We start from the raw sequence: 19276 nt of genomic DNA, 5'->3' as shown, positions 1-19276 counted from the left end.
CAGGCGTTGCAGACCTGCAGACCTAGCATTAGAGAAGCCTCGATCACCACAGCCTGACTGGCCTCAGATTGGATCCAGCTTTCCAAACTACGGGCAGCACAATCTCAGAAACCCAAATCAAAATAGCCTTTCTCCCCCCCCATTTCAACCATTCACGCTGCATGCCGAGACGTGCAATTTATTGATTGCCATATAGTGTCAACAAATGACAAGTGGCAAGTGGTATTAGTGATCATTTCCGTTTTCTGAAAAAAATTGGGACAAAACGTGAGTTTATTCATTTAGTCCATAGTTTAAATGAATCGCAATCTTCCTTTTCTCAGACGGCCACATGCCCAGAGACAATACTGTTAAGTGATGCGAGGTTTATGGGAAACCAATGTAAATGCTGATAATTTCATTATTCTACTTCCATGGCAATCAACATTTACTTCAAAATGATACATTACAGCAGAGCCCTCATCTATTGTCAGTTTAAATTCAGGCTAAGCAGCTTATTTAGACCCCACTGCTGATTGTTGTTAGGCAGTGACCTCTGGTGGCGGTAGAAGTTACTACAGCTGCAAAAGAGGAAGTGGTGTAAAGAGTGAATATTCCGGAGAAGGCACAGGACATTCACAGAGGAGACTGCTGTCTGTGTTAAGTGTGAAACCGAAAGTCGACTGTGAGTCCTTCTCACATACTGAGGTAGTTAAGTTAAGTTAGCATACATGTCGCAACACAACTTACAAACATAATGTAGGTATGTAGATAGTTATATTGAGTAATTAAACCCAAACCATGGTGGACTTGGTAAATGGAAAGTGGATTTGCATTTCCAAAGTGATGAAGGTTTGGTTTCCCAGTCACTGGTACACTGCAGTCATATTGTTCTGTAATTGTTTTGGTATGAGGCTTTTTTGAAAAAGTGAGATCAACAATCATGAATAGATTAATATTAGCATGATTTATGAATGTTATTAAAAGTATGGACACTTTGCACATAAAAACTGCCGTGCTTGAAAAGTTGCAGATAGATACATTCTTCCTTCTAATGTGATTCATTTTTAATTTAACTGTATTATTAATATTTTAACAACTGTTCAGTGAAATGTTACCATTTGTTTGTTTGTAATAACCATTGTGATGCAAAAAAAATAAGCTCACTGATTATTCTGACAAAAATTACGATACTTGCAAAAGTTATGCAGCAGCACAGCAGCCTTTCTGCTGGGCGTGCGTAAGTCGTTTGAGGTGCAGATGTGTCAGATGACAGGCAATACACTTTGTTTGGTTGTAGTACAACACATTCCTGTCCAACAGCTGATGCGGAAAGGCTCATCCTTGAAACTCTTGAGGTAAACTTGGGCCCCGCGTGACAAGGAAGCTCACATGCACGCACGCACAAACACACAAAAACCATTGCTGCACAGATAGTGATCTTTAATATACATCTGAGGGTTGGCTTAAGCTTTCAAAATACATGTATGCATGCACACACATAGGTTGGGACAGTTGCAAAGAGGGTATACACACACGCGTACACACACACACACACACACACTGGGCAGGGGACAGTGAGAGCAGGGCAGGCTGTTATTCTAGTGCAGCCTGGCTGAGTTGACCGTGTAATCTCCAGGGTGGAGTCCATATTGGGTTTCTAGGCAATTCACTGTTTTTGGCCCGCTTGTTTTGTGATTTAGCTGAAGAGAGAGAGGAAAAAAAAAGAGTAAGAGAGGGAGAGAGAGCGAGAAAGAGAGAGATAGAGAGACAGGACAACAAGTGTGGGGTTGTTTTTCTTTCTGCCCGGCATATTGTTGATGAGTTGTAATGCAGTGTAATACAAGTGGTGGTTAACCTCAACGGTCGAGAGAAGAGAAGGGAGGGGGGCGGTGGGGGGGTGGGGAGAAAGACAAAACAAAGGGAAGCGATGGAAAAAAATGAAAGATGGGAAAGAGGGGACGCAAACAAAGGAGGAGACAGATATAGAGACAAGCTTAATGGGGCGGGTGGGAAACTTTAGAGAAACGTGTGGAAAACAAAGTCGTCTGGAGGTGTGACCACGTCTGCTGTGCATTTTGTTTACAGTTGGAGTGCGGTATGACGCCGGAGGACTTATGTTTCATGGTGACATGACGGCTTGCGACTCGCAGCAGATACCATCTGTCATTGTCGAGCGGAGACGATAAGGCCACAAAGACTGTCAAGGCTGTCGTTGTCAAATGCCTTCAGTGGCAAATAGCTCTTTATCACATTGATTTAAAGGAACAGTGCATTCATGTCTTTTTCAAAACATTAGGTTTCTTTATATGTCACTTGGATTCTTCATTCAAGGGAACGTCAGGGATATTTTTATTCCATACTAAAGTAGCCACATGTTATTGTGTGCTTAAATTTAATTACATTTGTGGAACAGTGAAAAAAAAAAAAAAAACACTTGTTGCTGCTGCCAACACGTTCTCATTCCCCACTCGTCAGAACATGACAGCTTGGTCAGTGGCTTTAAGCAAACAGAAAAACAAAAGCAACAAAATGGGCAACATCCACTTAAACCCTCAAATGACAAACATTTCACATAATATGGCAAATCACAGCTTCTGGACTAATAGTAACATTGTGAAACAGTCATGGCTTGGTCAGGTTTCGGTACAGAAGTCTTGTTTCCACCCAAGTACATTCAGTATAGTACCCGTCAATCTTGTGTGTAACACGTGGTAACTGTACCTAAATGTGAGATCTGTCCTGCATTCCCACTGCAGACTCTTAAATGCAGACTGGGTATTTTACCACTGGGCTTTGAGGGTAACCCCCTTTAGACCTGGACATTTCTCTCTCTTCTTTCAGCTACTGCGCAAGAGTGTCAAACTTAAGGGCCACTGACCCCACTGCTGTATTTGATATGTCGGGAGTGATAATTGTATGTGACTGCATGATAATAATAATAATAATAATAATAATAATAATAATAATAATAATAATAATAATAATAATAATGAAAATAATAATAATAATTAAAATAATCCACAGTTTAACACCAAATAATTAAAGACCCAAAGCAGACTAATTATCTCTGGCTAGCTGTAGCTGCGTGAGAGTTAAGAAGAGATTGCTTTGATATTTTGGTAGCCATCTGCCACAGCATGCTGTCATACCACTGACAGCAAAGTCTAAACGGCTGTTGTGACAGACGACAGACACCGAGCTGGCTGGCAAGCACAGGGAGGGGCTACCAAAGCACGCACAGACACACACACACACACACACACACACACACACACACACACAGCACCTGCATTCCCACAGTAGTCCAAGTCAACAGTCACAGCCTGACCCACCCCCCGCCCCCCGACACTATCAGAGAGGGAGGGACAGGGTGAGTGTGTGCAGGGGGGAGGGGGGTTGTAGGAAACCCTCGGAGAGACAGAGCGAAGGGGAGTGATTTAAGCTCCCCTCTCCTGGACGAGGGAAGCTCGAAGGGCCCGGAGTGGAGGTGGGAGTAGAGCAGGAGTGGGGGAGTGAGTGATGGAGGGGGAGAGGGGTCAGAGGAAAAGGGAGGAGAGCGATCCAGCTGAGACAGCAGACTCCGCGGAGGCACAGTGCCAATGTCAAGGTGCTGAGTGAGCTGTGCGTGGAGCTCCAAACACACACAGAGGCTTACTCGCGATTTGAAGTCAAAAATAGCCGCGTGCAAAAAAACACACTCCTTGCTCGGCTTCCTGCGCAATCCAAACACTGAACAAAACACACGCACACTCAGATACACGCACGCACGCAATCGCTCCGCTCTGGAGTGCCCTCTCGCCCTCTTCCCACCAGGGGAAAACTCTTGTCACTTCCCTCTTCACCTCTCGAGTCGTGCACAACCTCCTGTCAGCTGAGACAAACTGACAGGACAAGACACACAGTTGCTCAGACGGCAAGAAAAGCGCTCCATTGTGCTCTAATTACCAGGCCTGCTGAGATGCCCTTTGACCCCGAGACACAGGCTGTTTGACCAGCGGTGGACTGGTGGGAATGACACTCTTGGCCCACAATGACCTTTCCACATTCACTTCTCACCAAAAGCTGTCCATGAGTGCACTTGGTGTGTTTGTGTGTTTTTGTCAGTGTGTGTGTGTGTGTGTGTGTGTGTGTGTGTGTGTGTGTGTGTGTGTATAAGCAGGGCTCCAGACAAACTTTTTTCACCACCAACCCATAACCGTTCCCAAAAAAACAATCATTAACTGTCCCCAAGTGTATATAAACATTCCCAAAATCAAGAAAAGTGCTTTTTTTTGTTTTACTTCACTGCTATTATCAGCTATGGTTGTACGTGAATAGTATTACCATACAAAGTACTATAACCTGAAGTACTGTAGTATTTTTATTTACTGAAAACTGGTTGTAAAGGCAGCTCACTGTTAAATGCTTTCGGTCCGGCTGTGTGTTTAGCTGTTTGCCTAAGGAAGCCAACAGCTAATTGAGCAAACATATCACAGGACGTTATTGGAGAAACAAAAACGACGCGTTCCCCACTCGATAGTGAGGTTACTGCATCCTTTTTTGGGATCTTTAACTCATCACATTTAACACAGGTCTTTGGAGAGAGAGAGATTACCATGGTTACTACATGAAGACACACTCCGTTGTAAATCAGTGGTCAAAAAAATCTCTCATCATGCAGGCATCCTGGGGGAAGATCTCTGTTTTTCCCAAACACATTTTATATCTGTTCTCAAGCCTTGGTGTAAGCCAGTAAATGTGTCAGCAGGGGCTTCAAGAAAAAAAAATGAAGTTTTGACTAATGCAAAGTATCTCAGATAAAACAAAAACATTTTATTGTCAAACACTGCGTTTTGGAGGATTTTTAAGGCAACTCCTGTGCTGATCCAAATCCTTCGGTCCAGCATCTGTGAGAACATAAGACACAGCAGAGTACCTTATCTATTCCTTATCACTCTGACTTTGGTCCAGTCGCTCCAGTCTCCTCTGCTCTATTCCCTCTGTGTGAGTGTGTGTGTGTAGGAACATCCCAGTCAGCCTGCCCTTCTATTTTGTTCTCGTCTCCAATCCGAGGTTTACTGCAACCCCCTTTATCTGCTCTGCTTATCGGGCCAACTTAAGCTCAGACACTCCTGGCCTCCCTCTTCCTCAGCAGTATGTCATGGAGGGAGACGTACAGTATCGAGATTTCTAGACTAATGTCTGTTTCCGTATCTCTATCTGCTTGGCTGTCTCTACCTCTTGTGTCTGTCTCGGTTCCTAAGTACCACTGGAATGAGAGGGAGCTGATGTAACAAGCTTTGGCTCTTACAGCTGATTGGAATATTTGTCACCTTGTTTACATGGTAAAATAAGTGTCTGTGAAGATTTCTGTTCCGTTGCCTGTTCCTCATTAGCCATCGTCGTTCACACATGAAACCTGCAGTAATTCAAGGTGAGTTGGCAGAGTAATTTAATTAAAAGAGTAGTTTTAATGTATCTCCTTCAATATTTTCCTATTTAAATGAAGTCACCCACAATGAAAGACTCGCAGTCTGCAGCTCCTCTCAGTTCTACACAGTCTGAGTGTTTTTCAACTCATTATTTTGGTTTTATGGCCTGTAATTTTACTGCACTGGTTCACATTCACCCCTCTCATCAGCATCATTTTCGACTACAGCGGGCAAGTGTTTACAATGAAAAAGCTCTAAGGAAAAAAAAACCCACAGCAGACAGACCGAAGTCAGTGACTTTGGCGAACACAGTGTTAACGCAGGATTTGGCATTTTTCTGCAGTTTACAACAGCAGAAGAACAGGACAGCTAATATTTAACTTATTTTATTTACTTTGGTTCAAGTCCCATTGGGGTCAAGATCCCTTTTACAAGAGTGACCAGGTCAAGGTAACAGCAATGCGATATTGATCAGGTGGATGGAAACACTACTCCAAATGACTGCCAAAGTGACTCCATGTCTGCTGAATGTGTAAATGGCCAACTGTTTGCATAAAAAGCTCACGGTATGAACTTTATGAAGTGATAATATGTCAGTGGGGTGTTCCCATTATGTTTCCACTGCCCCAGGATGGCCAAAAACATTAGTTAAATGGACTTTAATTTCAGAATGAATCATAGCAATATTCTGTATATAGGTGAGTTCACATCTTCCTGTATTTGTTCCTACATGACAATCCTGCTTATCTTAAACGATACTTGTATAAAACCCTTCTTGTGACGACCACACTGTTTCTATTCAGAACAATCCATGTAACCTCATCGTTTTTGGTGTTTTTAAACTGTGAATGTTTATGCTTTTGTTCCCACTTGACTCATGTCGAAACATTCCTGGAAGGAAGCTCCTCTGCGAGTACATGGGCAGAGTTTTATATACAGAAAATCAACTCTGGCAGAACAAAGGGGCTTATCTGTCTCACTCGGAACCGATCGAGGCCAGCAATAACACCCCTGAACCACAGCAGACAATGGAATTGACTCCTTATTACGAAAGCCTCTTGTACCTTTTTTTTTTCCAGTGAGCAGGATTTTACTGCTTTAAAATGCCAGTAAAAGACAATAAAACATGAGTTGCACCTCCTGTAGCCGCGCTATCGGACGATAGCTGCACAGCAGACACAGGGCGTGGGGAACTTTTTTTGATGGTCAACATTTAAATTGTTGTAAATATGCAGTTCCCACCTACAGCCCCATTCAATGATTCAGGCTCAAATAACAGCTTCCTGATTTTCCATTGTACCCTATGAGACTAGGCGAGGCCTGTATCCTGTGTGGACTACAAAGTTAATTGCATACAATTGAAAGGTGTGTCACTTTAATTGTTCTACAGGGATACACTGGGCCCAGAGGTATAGAAAAACACCCACCATTATACTCCCATAAAATCATTAGTCATTTACCGAAAAAGAAAAAAAACTCACTATGGAATACAAACAGGCTTGTTAAGTGAAACCTGACGCCATTAAAACAAAATGCGAGTCGACAGGAGACTGGGCATAGAGTGGATGGAGAAAGTCAGGCAAACACATAGGTGTGCACGTACGCACACACACACACACACACACACACACACACACACACACACACACGCACACACACAGGCATGCCATGCTGTACTGTGGGCACTAGCAACCCCACTGTTGCCTGAGGGATGTGTCTGGGCACAGAGGACCATAGAGCCAATGTCTGAACCACAAGTGGCCCAGTCAACTCTTTACACAGCCATAAACACGCCTGCATTAGTAACAGCAAGTTAAAATCATTCCATGAACTAAGGCGCTAGAGTGCTATAGCACAACACCCTGCTGCAATAATAAAATTGACCTTATTTCATTATGAATCTTGCTCCCATATAATGGGATGGCAGATATCACACTGTTGGTCAGTTGGTCCACCACTTTGGTCCAGACTGAAATACCTCAGCAGGTCCTGGGTGGACTGATATGACATTTTGTAGACGTCCATAGTCCCCAGAGGATGAATCTGACTATGCTGATCCCCTGACTTTTCTTTTATGGTGGTCGACTTCTTTTCTTTTTTTTTTTGCAATGTCTTGCAACAATTGGACTGACATTAACTTTCATACAGATAATCAAGAGGCACACATATGAATGACCTTGGTGATTGCTTGACCTTTCTTCAAGCTCCATCATCAGCTCAAAATTTAAATATGTCAAATGCTTTGGTTACTGGGGCGGCTGTAGTTAGCAGTAGGTAGAGCGGGTCATCCAGTAATCAAAAAGTCAATGGTTCGAATCCCCGGCTCAATACACTGAACCCCAAACTGTTCCTAATGAGCAGTTGGTACCTTGCATGGACATCTCTAATGTCTCTGCCATCAGTGTATAATGTGTGTGTGAATGGGTGAATATGACAAGTGTTGTAAAGCCCTTTGAGCCGTCAGTACACTAGAGAAGCACTTTAGAAATGGAAGTCTATTTACCACTTCTGACTTGATGTGTGCACAACCAATAACATCGGCCTCAAATAGACTTTATCTCAAATGCTCATTAGCAGCATGCTAATATGCCCCAGGACACAAGGTAAACATTATACCTGGTAAACCTCAATATTTCTGCATGTTGATATTTACACTTTAAGTCAAAGGAGCAGTTGTGCCACGCACTTTAGACCATGCACCGTAGATCATTTAAGTGGGGCCCTAAGAATCTGACCAAGCATTTCTACGGACAAATTCTTATCAGTACTCTCAAGTGTTGGCTTTCATACCCAGCTCTGGGCATAGCTGAGTCTTCAGCAGCCACCCTGTGAGGGCTGGTGTTCCAGAGCCGGGCTTTGGCAAGGAGGGAGACCGGCAGAACTACAGGAACAATTACAGGCTTGATGGGAACAAATCGCAGTACGGTTAAATTTAATGCTTCACTTAACAGAGCTTTTATTTACAGATTGTATTTGTGCCTATCAGTTGAATAACAGAGATACACATCTGCATAAAACACACACATACAGGCGCACATACAGTATTCAGCAAACACCCCATTACATGTTCCCCAGGTACCAGCTTGACTTAATAGAGGTGACATTTACACTCGTGGTCTCTGGAGTAATTTACACAGCTTGGCATTATTCGCAGCTGGTTTACTGTTCCATGCAGTATAGACTGATTTAATAGCACTCAAAAGTAGCGTGGCACCAGGGCTACTTAGCACTGTGTGTTAGCAAGACTACAGGTCCCAATAAAACACAGACCCCTGTTTCATGAACTGCATATTGACCCCTTTGTAACCTTCTTAAATAAGCTCACACCTCTCTGCTGATAATGAACTGGTCCATGTAGGAGTATATTAGTGGTCAGGTCCAACCAAAAGTAGTCAGGGCATCTGGCCAAGACAATAAAATATATGTGCAAAAAATATATCCCAGGGCCCTGTGAAACTTGGGCAATTAAAATGGAAATGTAGCATGGGTATTTACAGCCAACGAGCGAGCCCACAGTGGGTGCTTGAGAGACTGGGTGAGAGAGAGAGAGAGAGAGCGGGAGAGAACTGACGAGAGACAGTGGCAGTGTACAACATGATTTACATGCTGTGAGTGAGACTGCAGACCTATAATCCTGAAGGCACAGAACCAGACAGAGACAGAGGAAAGAAGAAGGGGCAAGCTCAGCAGGCAGAAAAAAAAAAAAAAAGCAGGGAGTGAAAGCGCAACGAGTGATAGAGAGACACAAAGGCAGAGGGAGATAGAAAGCGAGAGAGGAGACTGTGGAGATGGAGAGCGAGCAGCCAGACATGCAGGCAGACTGTCCGTCTCTGGTTTGTGGGAATGCGGTAAAGACACAGTAGTAGGCAGGGTCCCGGCTCTGAAATTAGAGAGTGGCGCTAAGAGAAGGGAGCCAGAGCCAAAGGCCGTCTGGGAGCTGCCAGGGGCTGCATCCCCAGCGCACTGCCCAAACATGATTTACTGCTGGGCTGCACTACAAACAGCACGCCGCTCCTGGTGCGCTATCTCACTCGCAGCAGCACACCACTCGCTGCATGCTATCGAGTTCACAACGCTATAAAGATACCACATCAACGGTGGGAAGTGTCGACGTGAGAAAGACCAGCTCGGCCTGGTGAAGTGCAGGGTGGTGCAGTGAGTTGAGGGAAAGGCTGCTGGATCAGGAGTGAGGCTGAGAATGGGAGGAAAAAAAAAAAAAGTTGTGTGTTAAATAACCACAAAGGGTTGCGATGGCGTGGGTGTGTTGAAGCAGGTGCCAGTATGAAGATGGGAAACAATATTTGTTTTCATTTGCAGTGTAGGAAGAAGCACTCAGATCCTCTATATATCTTTTACTTTTACTTAAGTAAGTGGAAGTAGAAGCATCAAAATATACTTCAAGTACCAAATTAATGCAGAATGACAATCTATTTCAGAGTCCTGTTTATCAGTAGATTATAACTATTGATACACTGGGTTCATCGATGTTCCAGCTGGTTAAAAGGTGCAATATGTAAGAAACTGCCCACCTGTTAATTTCATAGTCCAAACAAATATAGGGAAGCATATTGACATGGTAACTGCTAACTGCTGCTAACTGCAGCTGCCATTAGCTGGTAAGCCCATTTAACTCTGCTGCCAGCAGCCACATTATCTGACTCTGGACACCGGTGTAGTGTCGATGCTGTTAATGGGAATTTCACCTCCTGAGGTACAAACTGGCGAGAGGCAAGATGGTTAGCATGCTAACGTCAATAGATTTCTCTGCAACACAATACAGAGATGTCCTTAATGTCAAAACTGTTATTTCTCTACATTCGGTTGATGATTTTAGTAAATATTTTCATATTTTAAACTAAAACTCTTGGACATGTGATTTTTTGTGTGTTAATCTGAAGCTCCAAAGTACCAAAGTAAGTAGTTATTAAAGTTTTCAAATGCATGTGCAGCAAAAAAAAAAAAAAAAAAAAAGTTTATGTAGGCTTAGTAACTCAGTAAAGGTTTTTTTTTTCCTTTGCATTACAGGTAATTTGTATTTTTTCCAGGTTTAACAGATAGGATAACACTGCAGCTATTTTCAATCCACTTGCATATCTACCTGAATGTATGCTTGCACATATGTAAACGGCCAGCAGTTTGTGCTGTTAGATAACTTTGTACCTGTATTATGCTTATTGAAATGAATGCGGTTGCATTTCAGTACGGTATTACTGTCAGTTCAAATATGAAGCAATGCAAACGTCTGCGAGCAAAAAACGCTAAAAGCCGAGCAGCTCCAGGGACTGGCAATCTGCAGCGGATGGTGACCCCTGACCTCGCTGTGGCACACTAAAAGACTTTTTAGAATTGTTTCCCTCAGTCCCACCTTGCATGAGAATGCAGTGCTGCACAAGAGTATTTGCACAGATCTACATCTTTTATCCAAAGAATTGTGCATTCACTGGGAGTGCAAAGAAGCCTGTGCGGGACAGGGTTCAGAGATTTAATCAGAAAAGAAAAGCGCGGGGGGAACTGTGTGCTGTAGCTATCGCAGGCCAAGTTCAGACATGCAGGGAGATTCAGTATCTGCTTGTCTGCAGCTCAGGGCAGCAAGAGTACGGCCGCTGCAGTGAAGCTGTGTGTTCCAGGATTTGTGTGTGCGTGTGTGTGTGTGTGTGCATGCGCTTCCTTTGCCAAGTTTCCTCTCTTTGTTTAGACCGGCCCGGTCAGTCCGGCTCCCTGCTGAGCATGCTGCGGCCAAATACACACATATATCAAAACACAGCACAACAACAGACAGGGTGCTCTCAGGGCAGAGAGGTGCTGGGAATAGGACCAAAGGGGAGGTTAGAGAAAGATAGATGGTGTCCATACGGGAAAAACAGAAAAAGAGGGGGGACAGAAAGCTGGAAGGATAGAGACTGTAGGAAAGGGGGGAGGTGGGATGGCAGCAGACTCACCCTTTCCAGCAGAAGTGCAGAAAAAGGACAGAGAGTACGGTCGCTGTGACCATCACTCCAATTACGCAGGGGAAAAGAGCGGGTTAAGGAACATGCAGAAAAGTGGGGGAATGAATAGAGGAACACTGGTGACTCACAGGAAGGGGAGGAGGGGGGAGTAGGGCAAAGGTACAGTGTGACCACTCTGGCTCAGAAGCAACTCTCCAGGCAACGCATTACAGTTCTTGATCAGTTATAAAGTACACGATGGAGAAATATTCCCATATTCACACATACATTTGTCTTATTACTCTCATAAACAAGGTGGGGTTGTGGTTAAGAATAGTGTGACAAAGTGACAATCTGGAAATTAGTTTTGCAGATTTTCTACCTAAGCGCTTATGTTCCATTTTATTACTTAGTGTAATTAAGGAAATCAAGAAGTGTAATGAGCTTTACCCACCATTACTCTCAATCTTATTTTAAACAGAATATCTAATTTCAAGTAAGACCAGATGATGTAGCCCCGTTGTGTTTTCTAGCTGATAGGGGCAGTTACAGGCCACCCCCAGGCTTATTTTTGCATTCAAACATTTAGGCGAGAAAATAAAACAAGTAATTCAGTGTGAAACAGAAATAAACCTACAGACAGTCTGGGGGAAAAATAATCAGCTTAGAATCTTTCAAAAGAGCCCAGAACCATGACTGTACTCGAACTGGTTCAACAACAGCTTTTACATTTCATCTGGGCTGGACTGGGATCAGCCCTTTAGGATAATTTTACATAATTCTTCTGAGGATAAGAACAGTTTAAACTCAATAACCATTCTGAACTTGCTAATGTTATTTTTTTAGCATTTATAATTTCCTATTTCATATTGAAATCACACACCGGTCCGTTTGCTAAGACATTACTGTGCTTTGTAGGATATCAATATATTGTTGCTGTTTCCCCCTTTTATTGTTTCCAATAAAAAGATGGAAGATGCCTGCAGTTTTACAGTAAATCTTCAGAATCTTTCCAGTGAACTGAAATAGGCAGAAAAACAACCCCTTCTCCCAGAAAAAAAAAAAAAAATTCAACTGAGCATGACACCGCCTTGAACTCCGAAACATCTTTCGAGTCCAAAGAATTTAAAAACGTCTTTAAAAACGTTTTATTTCTCTGTATGTGGCCTGCAACATGCTGTTCGGCTCGTTATAGTATTTCTTGGTTTCACCTAATAAATATTTCCTCCAGGCTTTGATTCCGGGGTATTAATTTGCTTGTAATCGTAAAATTAAAGATTTATGTAGAGAAAAATACTGCAGCCACAGAGAATACCTCGGCACTGAAAAGGGATAGTTCCCTTATTGATGTGGGTTGAACTTGTTGTGGATTCCAAAAGTCAAAATCAAGGAAAACACGGTCGAAGATAATAGATTCAAGCGACGATTCACTAATTGATTTAAGGCGAGAAATGGTGCTCCACACCCACTCTGCGCTCGTTCCCTCTCGGTCCCCTGCACTGGAGCTGATTTCTGTTTGAGGAGAGCCGAGCCGGATCGACAAACGTGCATGTGTACGTGTGCCCGGACCTCCACTTGTATTTTTGTATATGGTCTAATGTATAAATATGTTTATATATGAGTGCGTGTTTACTAGGCCCTCATCTCTAAAGCCCTCCACTGAGACCAGTCTAAACACACACACGCTAATGCACACACACTCCTGCCCCCCACAAAGCCCTGCTTTTAAAGACGAGGGGCCCTAAATGCCTTACAGATGGACTCCTAACAAACACAACACTCTGTCCCGGCCCTCAAGTATTCCCAGTATTTGGCCTTGCTGTAATTTACAGCATACTTACCTAATTGAGATGCTATTACGGTCAGGGCGAGCATTCTTCTGCGTACGCATAGTGCTAATGCACATGATATAAAGCGTGACATACATGGCGCAGTATATCTGCCTTAATACAGCGGGCGTGAAGTTAACCACAGAGTCAGTGTGATCTATTGTCCGTGTAGTGTAGTTAGAGCAACACAAATAATGATGTGTTGAGCGGAGACGTGTCTGTGCAGGTCTGGAGGGCACATTAGATGGTTTTGTCCTGACGAGTCACTGCTGATGGTTTTATACCCGCCAAAGGCCGATGCAGCTCCCAAATACAACTGAATGCTACTATGATGATTACATTACGATCAACTAAGTATATATTTGTCAAAAAAAATCTGAGTAATGACCCCCATGCTGCTGTTGCTTGTTTTTTCACATGCTAAAGTTTTTGTTTTTTTTTCATCACTATGTAAAGTGAGCTCATATCTCACAGTGGACTTATTTTTGAGTTCATCTTTAAGATAACGATTATACGACAAAACATCAAATTTAGACATATAGAGTTTCAAAACAGCATTAAATAAACAATAAAAAAAACAGCCATCAATTTAAAGTTAGAAGTGTCTGGTACATTTAAAATGTTTATACATAAATGAGTCTTGATAAAGCATTTTTTAAAAATCATAATAAGTATTAGATCCTGAGCTATATATCATTTTGTCTCATCACATATATATCTGTATCTGCATACTGTATATATGTCTGATATGCACAGATATGAAAACTTTATTTTTTAATGAAAAAAATGCTTGGGATCATTTACATTTAAAGTCCAATCCATACTCAATTTTTGGGTCTGATGCTGATACTAATGAAGGATACCAACAATAATGATACCCAAAAAGAACGATATCGATATATAGGTCGATATACTGTACACGCTTTTTTGCACGATCTCTTAATTCTGGTTATCAAACACCAGTGACAAAGATATGTAACGGAGACTGGTTATTTTACAGTTTATCAATAGACTTTTATTGTTTAACATTGACAGTAAAATGAACTGAAACCGTAAATTTCTCTGGGAATTTATTCATAATAAATTACCCACCAAGCTTTTCTGCATTATAATCTAAAAACAAAAAAAGTTTTCATTTGCGTCTCATATTGGTGCAAACAGGACAACATACACACCGACACAGATACATCTATGATAGGCCAACATCAGCTGATAATATCAGCCAACCAATATTCTATAATAGTTGCCACTGAAGTGTGCCATTTCAGTGCACTGATGACATTTAAGACAATTAAGTTTATTGTTATTGTTAGAGATCTTATTGCAAAAACTTGTGTATACCCGATGGTTAATATATTTCGATGTCGGCATCAGCCCCCAGAAATGAGCTCTAAACATCAACTTTTCATATATTCTGTTTTTAAAAGTTATTCAGGTTTTTAAATTGTGTCTAAATAATTTATCAGTGAATAACACATTATTTACTTCCATTATTCAACAAGTTAGACATTTAAAAGTTTGGTGTGACCTTACACTTTTTTTTTTTTTTAACCTTGTGAAAAACTCTCAACTCTCTGCAAAAAAAAAAAAAAAAAAGAAAAAAAGTCCTCTCCTGCATAATTAAAGGCTGCCGCTGTCAACTTACACACTCATTTCAGTTTGAAATTGGCTCTGGGCTGCACAACACTTTACAATATTGTTAAATCTCTGAAACAAAATAGCATCGGACAAAAAAAGCTCAAGCTTGTTGTTCAGACAGACATTTACAGGCTATGTGAAAGCATATTGTTGTAATTTCCCTGCCCTTTTCTGTCTATTGCTATGAGAGAAAAATCCTGTTCCTATAAAACTTGGAGAGATTTACCACAAGCAGTGGGCTGACTTCATCCTAAAGCATGCAGCGAGCTTCTTTCTGAAAGGGCACGCTGAAGCCCAGAGACACTGGCCACTGTTTGAGCTTGTCGTTTGGGTATTTTTCATCGAGTGTGTCTGACAGAAAGATAACACGCTGTCACGGAGAGCCATCCATCTTCGTTTCCAGGTTGCTCCTGGAGAATTCAATCTTGAGAGCGTGGGGTTAGACACATCGGTGATTAATCAACTCCATCCTCGTGTGTGTGCGAGTCTATGTGTGTAGATCTATATGTCTCTTTGTCTGCTTGTGATAAATCACTGTCTAACCCTGTACAGGACAGACAATGCCCGAGTCCCCTTCAGTCCACTGAAGATAAATTCATCTACAAGTGATGTGCTGACAATAGCCGGACAAGAAAATGAAATCTTACTTACTCAGCTGCAGCGTAAAGTGCAGTCAGAGTGCTCCATGTCTGGTGTTTTTACAGGGGAGAGGGGAATAGAAAGTGGGAATTTGTCAAAAAAAAAAAAAAAAATGTTGCTGGACGTTGACCAAGAGTGAGTATTGAGAAAAGCATGGGAACACACTCTTGTGCACACACAAACCCACACACACACAAACATCAGGGCACAGTTGATGAATAATTCCTCGGGGCTGTTGAGAAAGATCCCATTCACAAGTGATTCAACTGTGACACCAGGTTTTTTTTTTTTTTGCTTTGTATGTTATTAGGTTTACTATTACGGGCGACATGTGAGAGGTGACGCAACCTGGGAATTACACAACGTTGTGAAATGCGTGCAGTGATGCGAGACAAACAAAAGTGACAGGCAGCGCTGGAGATTCTGTTGCAAACAGCGTGCTACTGACAACTGAACTCAAGGACACTCGAACAAGTTTCAACAAACCTGACTTACTGTGTTTTCCATTTCACATTTTTTTTTAAAATACAGTTTTTATCTAGCTTGAACATTATGTTTAGGGTGAGGTTTGATTTGGAATTGCTGTTTCGCAAGTGGAAAGACTTTCCGTCTTTCAACAAGATTTGAATGAAAATGGAGCACAAAGAAAATGCTGTGCTTCAAAACAACAAAGATCATTTTGCTCAGATATGAGGATTACACAGCAAGTGTAATTATAAAATCCCACCGTTCCATCTACATAAAGCTGACATACGAATGCGTTCATTCACATTCAAGTGTCACCGGAGCTGGAAGAAGTGTTTTACTGCAGTAGTAAGATGTAATTATTTTTATATGACCAGAGCAAACAAAAAAAAGGGTCCTCTTACTAGAAAAAAACGAGAACAAAAACCACCAGAGAGCACTTTGTCGCACCAATCCAATAAAAGCTCCAGTTGGGCGGTGCTTAGTTTTGCTCTGTTTTTTGAAGCAGGAAACAATATGGCGACCGCAGCTTAACAGATCACAGAAAAAAATGTTTGTGAAAATACTTGAGTTAAGAAATACGCAATGCATCGACATAATCCTGGCTGATATTTGACCAGCAGTGCCCATCTTTGCAGTTCAATCTGATGTTTCTCAGTCTGACTTTCACAGACTTAATGTGCGTGGAGGTGCAGGAATACAAAATGTGGTGGTACAATCTGTAGCTCGAGCCCAGAGCGGTCCACCGGATCATGGAGGGAAATGACCTGGGGAGCTCATGGTGCAGGCAACGCAGAGGGAAAGTTTACCACTGTTCATTTTTGCATATATTATACAGATTGTAAGGATACAAATCTGGTTGAAAATTAGCAACGTTTCCCCGTCTGGAGGAGGACCAGGCGATGTGTCAAGTAACAGAGGTCGACAGGTTCATCCACCTGCTGCCTGAGGGGAAAAGGAGGCCCCCGTTTCTGTGTAACAGGTGTGCTGCCCCATCACAACCATCAAAACAACAAATTCACACAAACCGAAATTAAACCGGGGAAGCAGGCGGATGCTGAGACGAGGAAAATAGTAATTATGAAGGATGAGGCTCTGGGCTCTGGGCTCTGGGCGTCACGAGTTGTGGCTGCCTTCCCTTTTGTTCCACTTTGACAGGATGCTTGTTGCAGCATTGCAGGAAAATGCAGTTCTGATTAGAGCGGCAGTGATTGGTTCCACATTGTTTCGGAGGGAGAGCGGCCTGCATCACTGGGGTTCCGCTGATTTGTTTCTCAATTATCCACCTCTCAGTTGTATTCAGCCTTCACGTCAAAGCAGAGCGGGGGTGAGAGAAGAAGTGAAAGAGGCGAAACGGAGAGACTGAGAGAGGTAGAGGAGGCACCTCCGAACGCAGGTTTATGTTTCCAATCAGGAGATTGCGATCACAACATGCAGCCCAGAGCAAATGGGCCGTAACTCAATCACCGGGGGAGGTCTTCGGGCTGCGAGCTCGCATTGGTTCAAGATCATTACTCCTCCGTACGTAACAAAAGGAAGCAAACGCATGCAAACATCATAGGACGTGTCGCCTCGATGAGCGCACAGAGATGGGATGATAAATGTTGTGGCGAACCGCGGGGACCTGAATAGAAGAGAAGTGGCCACAGACTGCGTTGTTCTGCCTCACTGTAAGATGTGAGGACGACTCGACTGTATGGTTAGAATTAAATTTTAAACACACGGCTTCGTAAAAAGAAAACACGCTTGAGCGGCGCAACTCCCAAAACCTTTCCAAATCCACAAAAAATCATTTTGCTTTCTCGTGATGCCACCAGTCAGACAAAACAGACAACAGATGTAGCCACAGACCAAAATTAACAAACACATTTCATATCCTATAATTTGCACATGGAAAGACAGAGAGGCTGATAGACACGAAGGCAGACGCGTTCACACACCAGTCCAACTGGTCCGACCAACCCTGCGGGGACAATGTCTATCTTGGCATCACACTGGCATCATGCTGGCATCAACTGTTCATCTACTAGAGAGGGCACGCCCAGTTGAACCAGTGGGGTTCATAACACAGCTGTTGCCAATTGGCCATTCCTTACTGCATAGACTTTTCTCTTAAGCCCCCCACCCCCCCGGTGCTTCCAGTACTTTTGATATTCCCTAATGGAAACACGAACATCCAAGCATTGTCACCAACCAAGGGAAAAATGAGGGCTAGCGTGCAAAATCATGAAAATGTGTCCAGCCTGGAACAAGAGAGAAGAAGCGCCCGAAGAGAAACGCATGTGCAGCACTAATGCAGCTCTGAATAGATGCTGATAAGGTGGAGAGAGAATGCAGGTGCACGTTTTTTACGCTGGTACAGACTTTGACGGAGCCCAGCCAAAACAAAATCAAAAGATTCCACACCGCACGTCACTCATCTGATAACGAACAGAAATGCGCTCGGACACACACCAACACTATGCCACACACACACACACACACACACACACACACACACACACACACACACACACTTCTGGCTACAAACACCAAAGGTAATCTAATCAGTTTATCTCTCTCACAGACGAAACACACACACACACACACACACACACACACACACTGAGACGCAGGAGTGTGCCTACCTTATCTTCAAGCCTGATCAGTCGCGCTCCAATCGTTGGGTATTCTTTATCCTCCCCTTTTCCTTGTGAATGAAAACAACGTCAAACACAATATAACATAAATACACTTGACAGGAATTTACTACTGAATTATTGTACACTCATGCGCACATTGCAAACACAACACTGTTTTACAGTAAGAGCCCTGGAGGCTCGTGATGTAGTACTGTAATATTTACATTAAATGTCAGAAAGAGTTATGTAATGTTAAAAATATGAGTAAACTCCATTCTTTAGATTGAAAGCAGGGTAAGTTCGGGTGACTTTACCCTCCACTCTCTGTGGATCTGCAGTAGCAACACGGTATTCTCTGATTTGCCTTGTGCAAAACCTCTACAATGGTGATTTCACAGACATTGTGTTCAGCTCCTGGGCTGTTTTCTTAATTCAGTCCCTTGTCCGACTGGTTAACCCTGTTAGTGGCCGGGGTCAGCCAAGACTTGTTTACTGAGGGGAACCGTGCCGAAGGAAAAAGGGAGGGAAGGTGGGTGGTGGTGCAGGGAAATAATGTTAAGAATGTTTAGATTCATATGTAAACACACTGACATACCAGCATTAAATCATAATAAAGTAAAAATGAGATCTTCTAAAATCACGTGTTTCTTTGTGACTTCCTGATAACGTGGCATGATGATCAGAATGAATTGTTATTTTTTTCACTTTAACTCTATCTAATCAGAATAACATCTTGTTCAAGTTAGCCAGTTTCTTGTTCAGTT

The 19276-nt window shown here is 42.6% G+C and overlaps 1 protein-coding gene across 5 annotated transcripts in view; it reads right to left on the bottom strand.

Annotated features, from left to right (window-relative positions):
• Positions 1–19276, bottom strand: part of kcnq1.2 (potassium voltage-gated channel, KQT-like subfamily, member 1.2) — a 171653-nt gene that overhangs the window by 42053 nt on the left and 110324 nt on the right. For 4 of the 5 annotated variants that reach the window (XM_037107771.1, XM_037107775.1, XM_037107773.1 and 1 more), the window contains one exon: positions 18519–18580. In XM_037107771.1, the coding sequence (XP_036963666.1) occupies positions 18519–18580 (62 nt within the window). Of the gene's footprint in view, positions 1–1405; positions 1683–18518; positions 18581–19276 lie in introns of those variants that run through there. The other variant, XM_037107774.1, reaches the window with a different exon arrangement.

This window comes from Acanthopagrus latus, chromosome 8 (assembly GCF_904848185.1).
Source record: "Acanthopagrus latus isolate v.2019 chromosome 8, fAcaLat1.1, whole genome shotgun sequence".
Taxonomy (NCBI): domain Eukaryota; kingdom Metazoa; phylum Chordata; class Actinopteri; order Spariformes; family Sparidae; genus Acanthopagrus; species Acanthopagrus latus.
The sequence above is the reverse complement of the archived record's forward strand: the minus strand, read 5'-3'. Positions and strand labels throughout refer to the sequence as shown.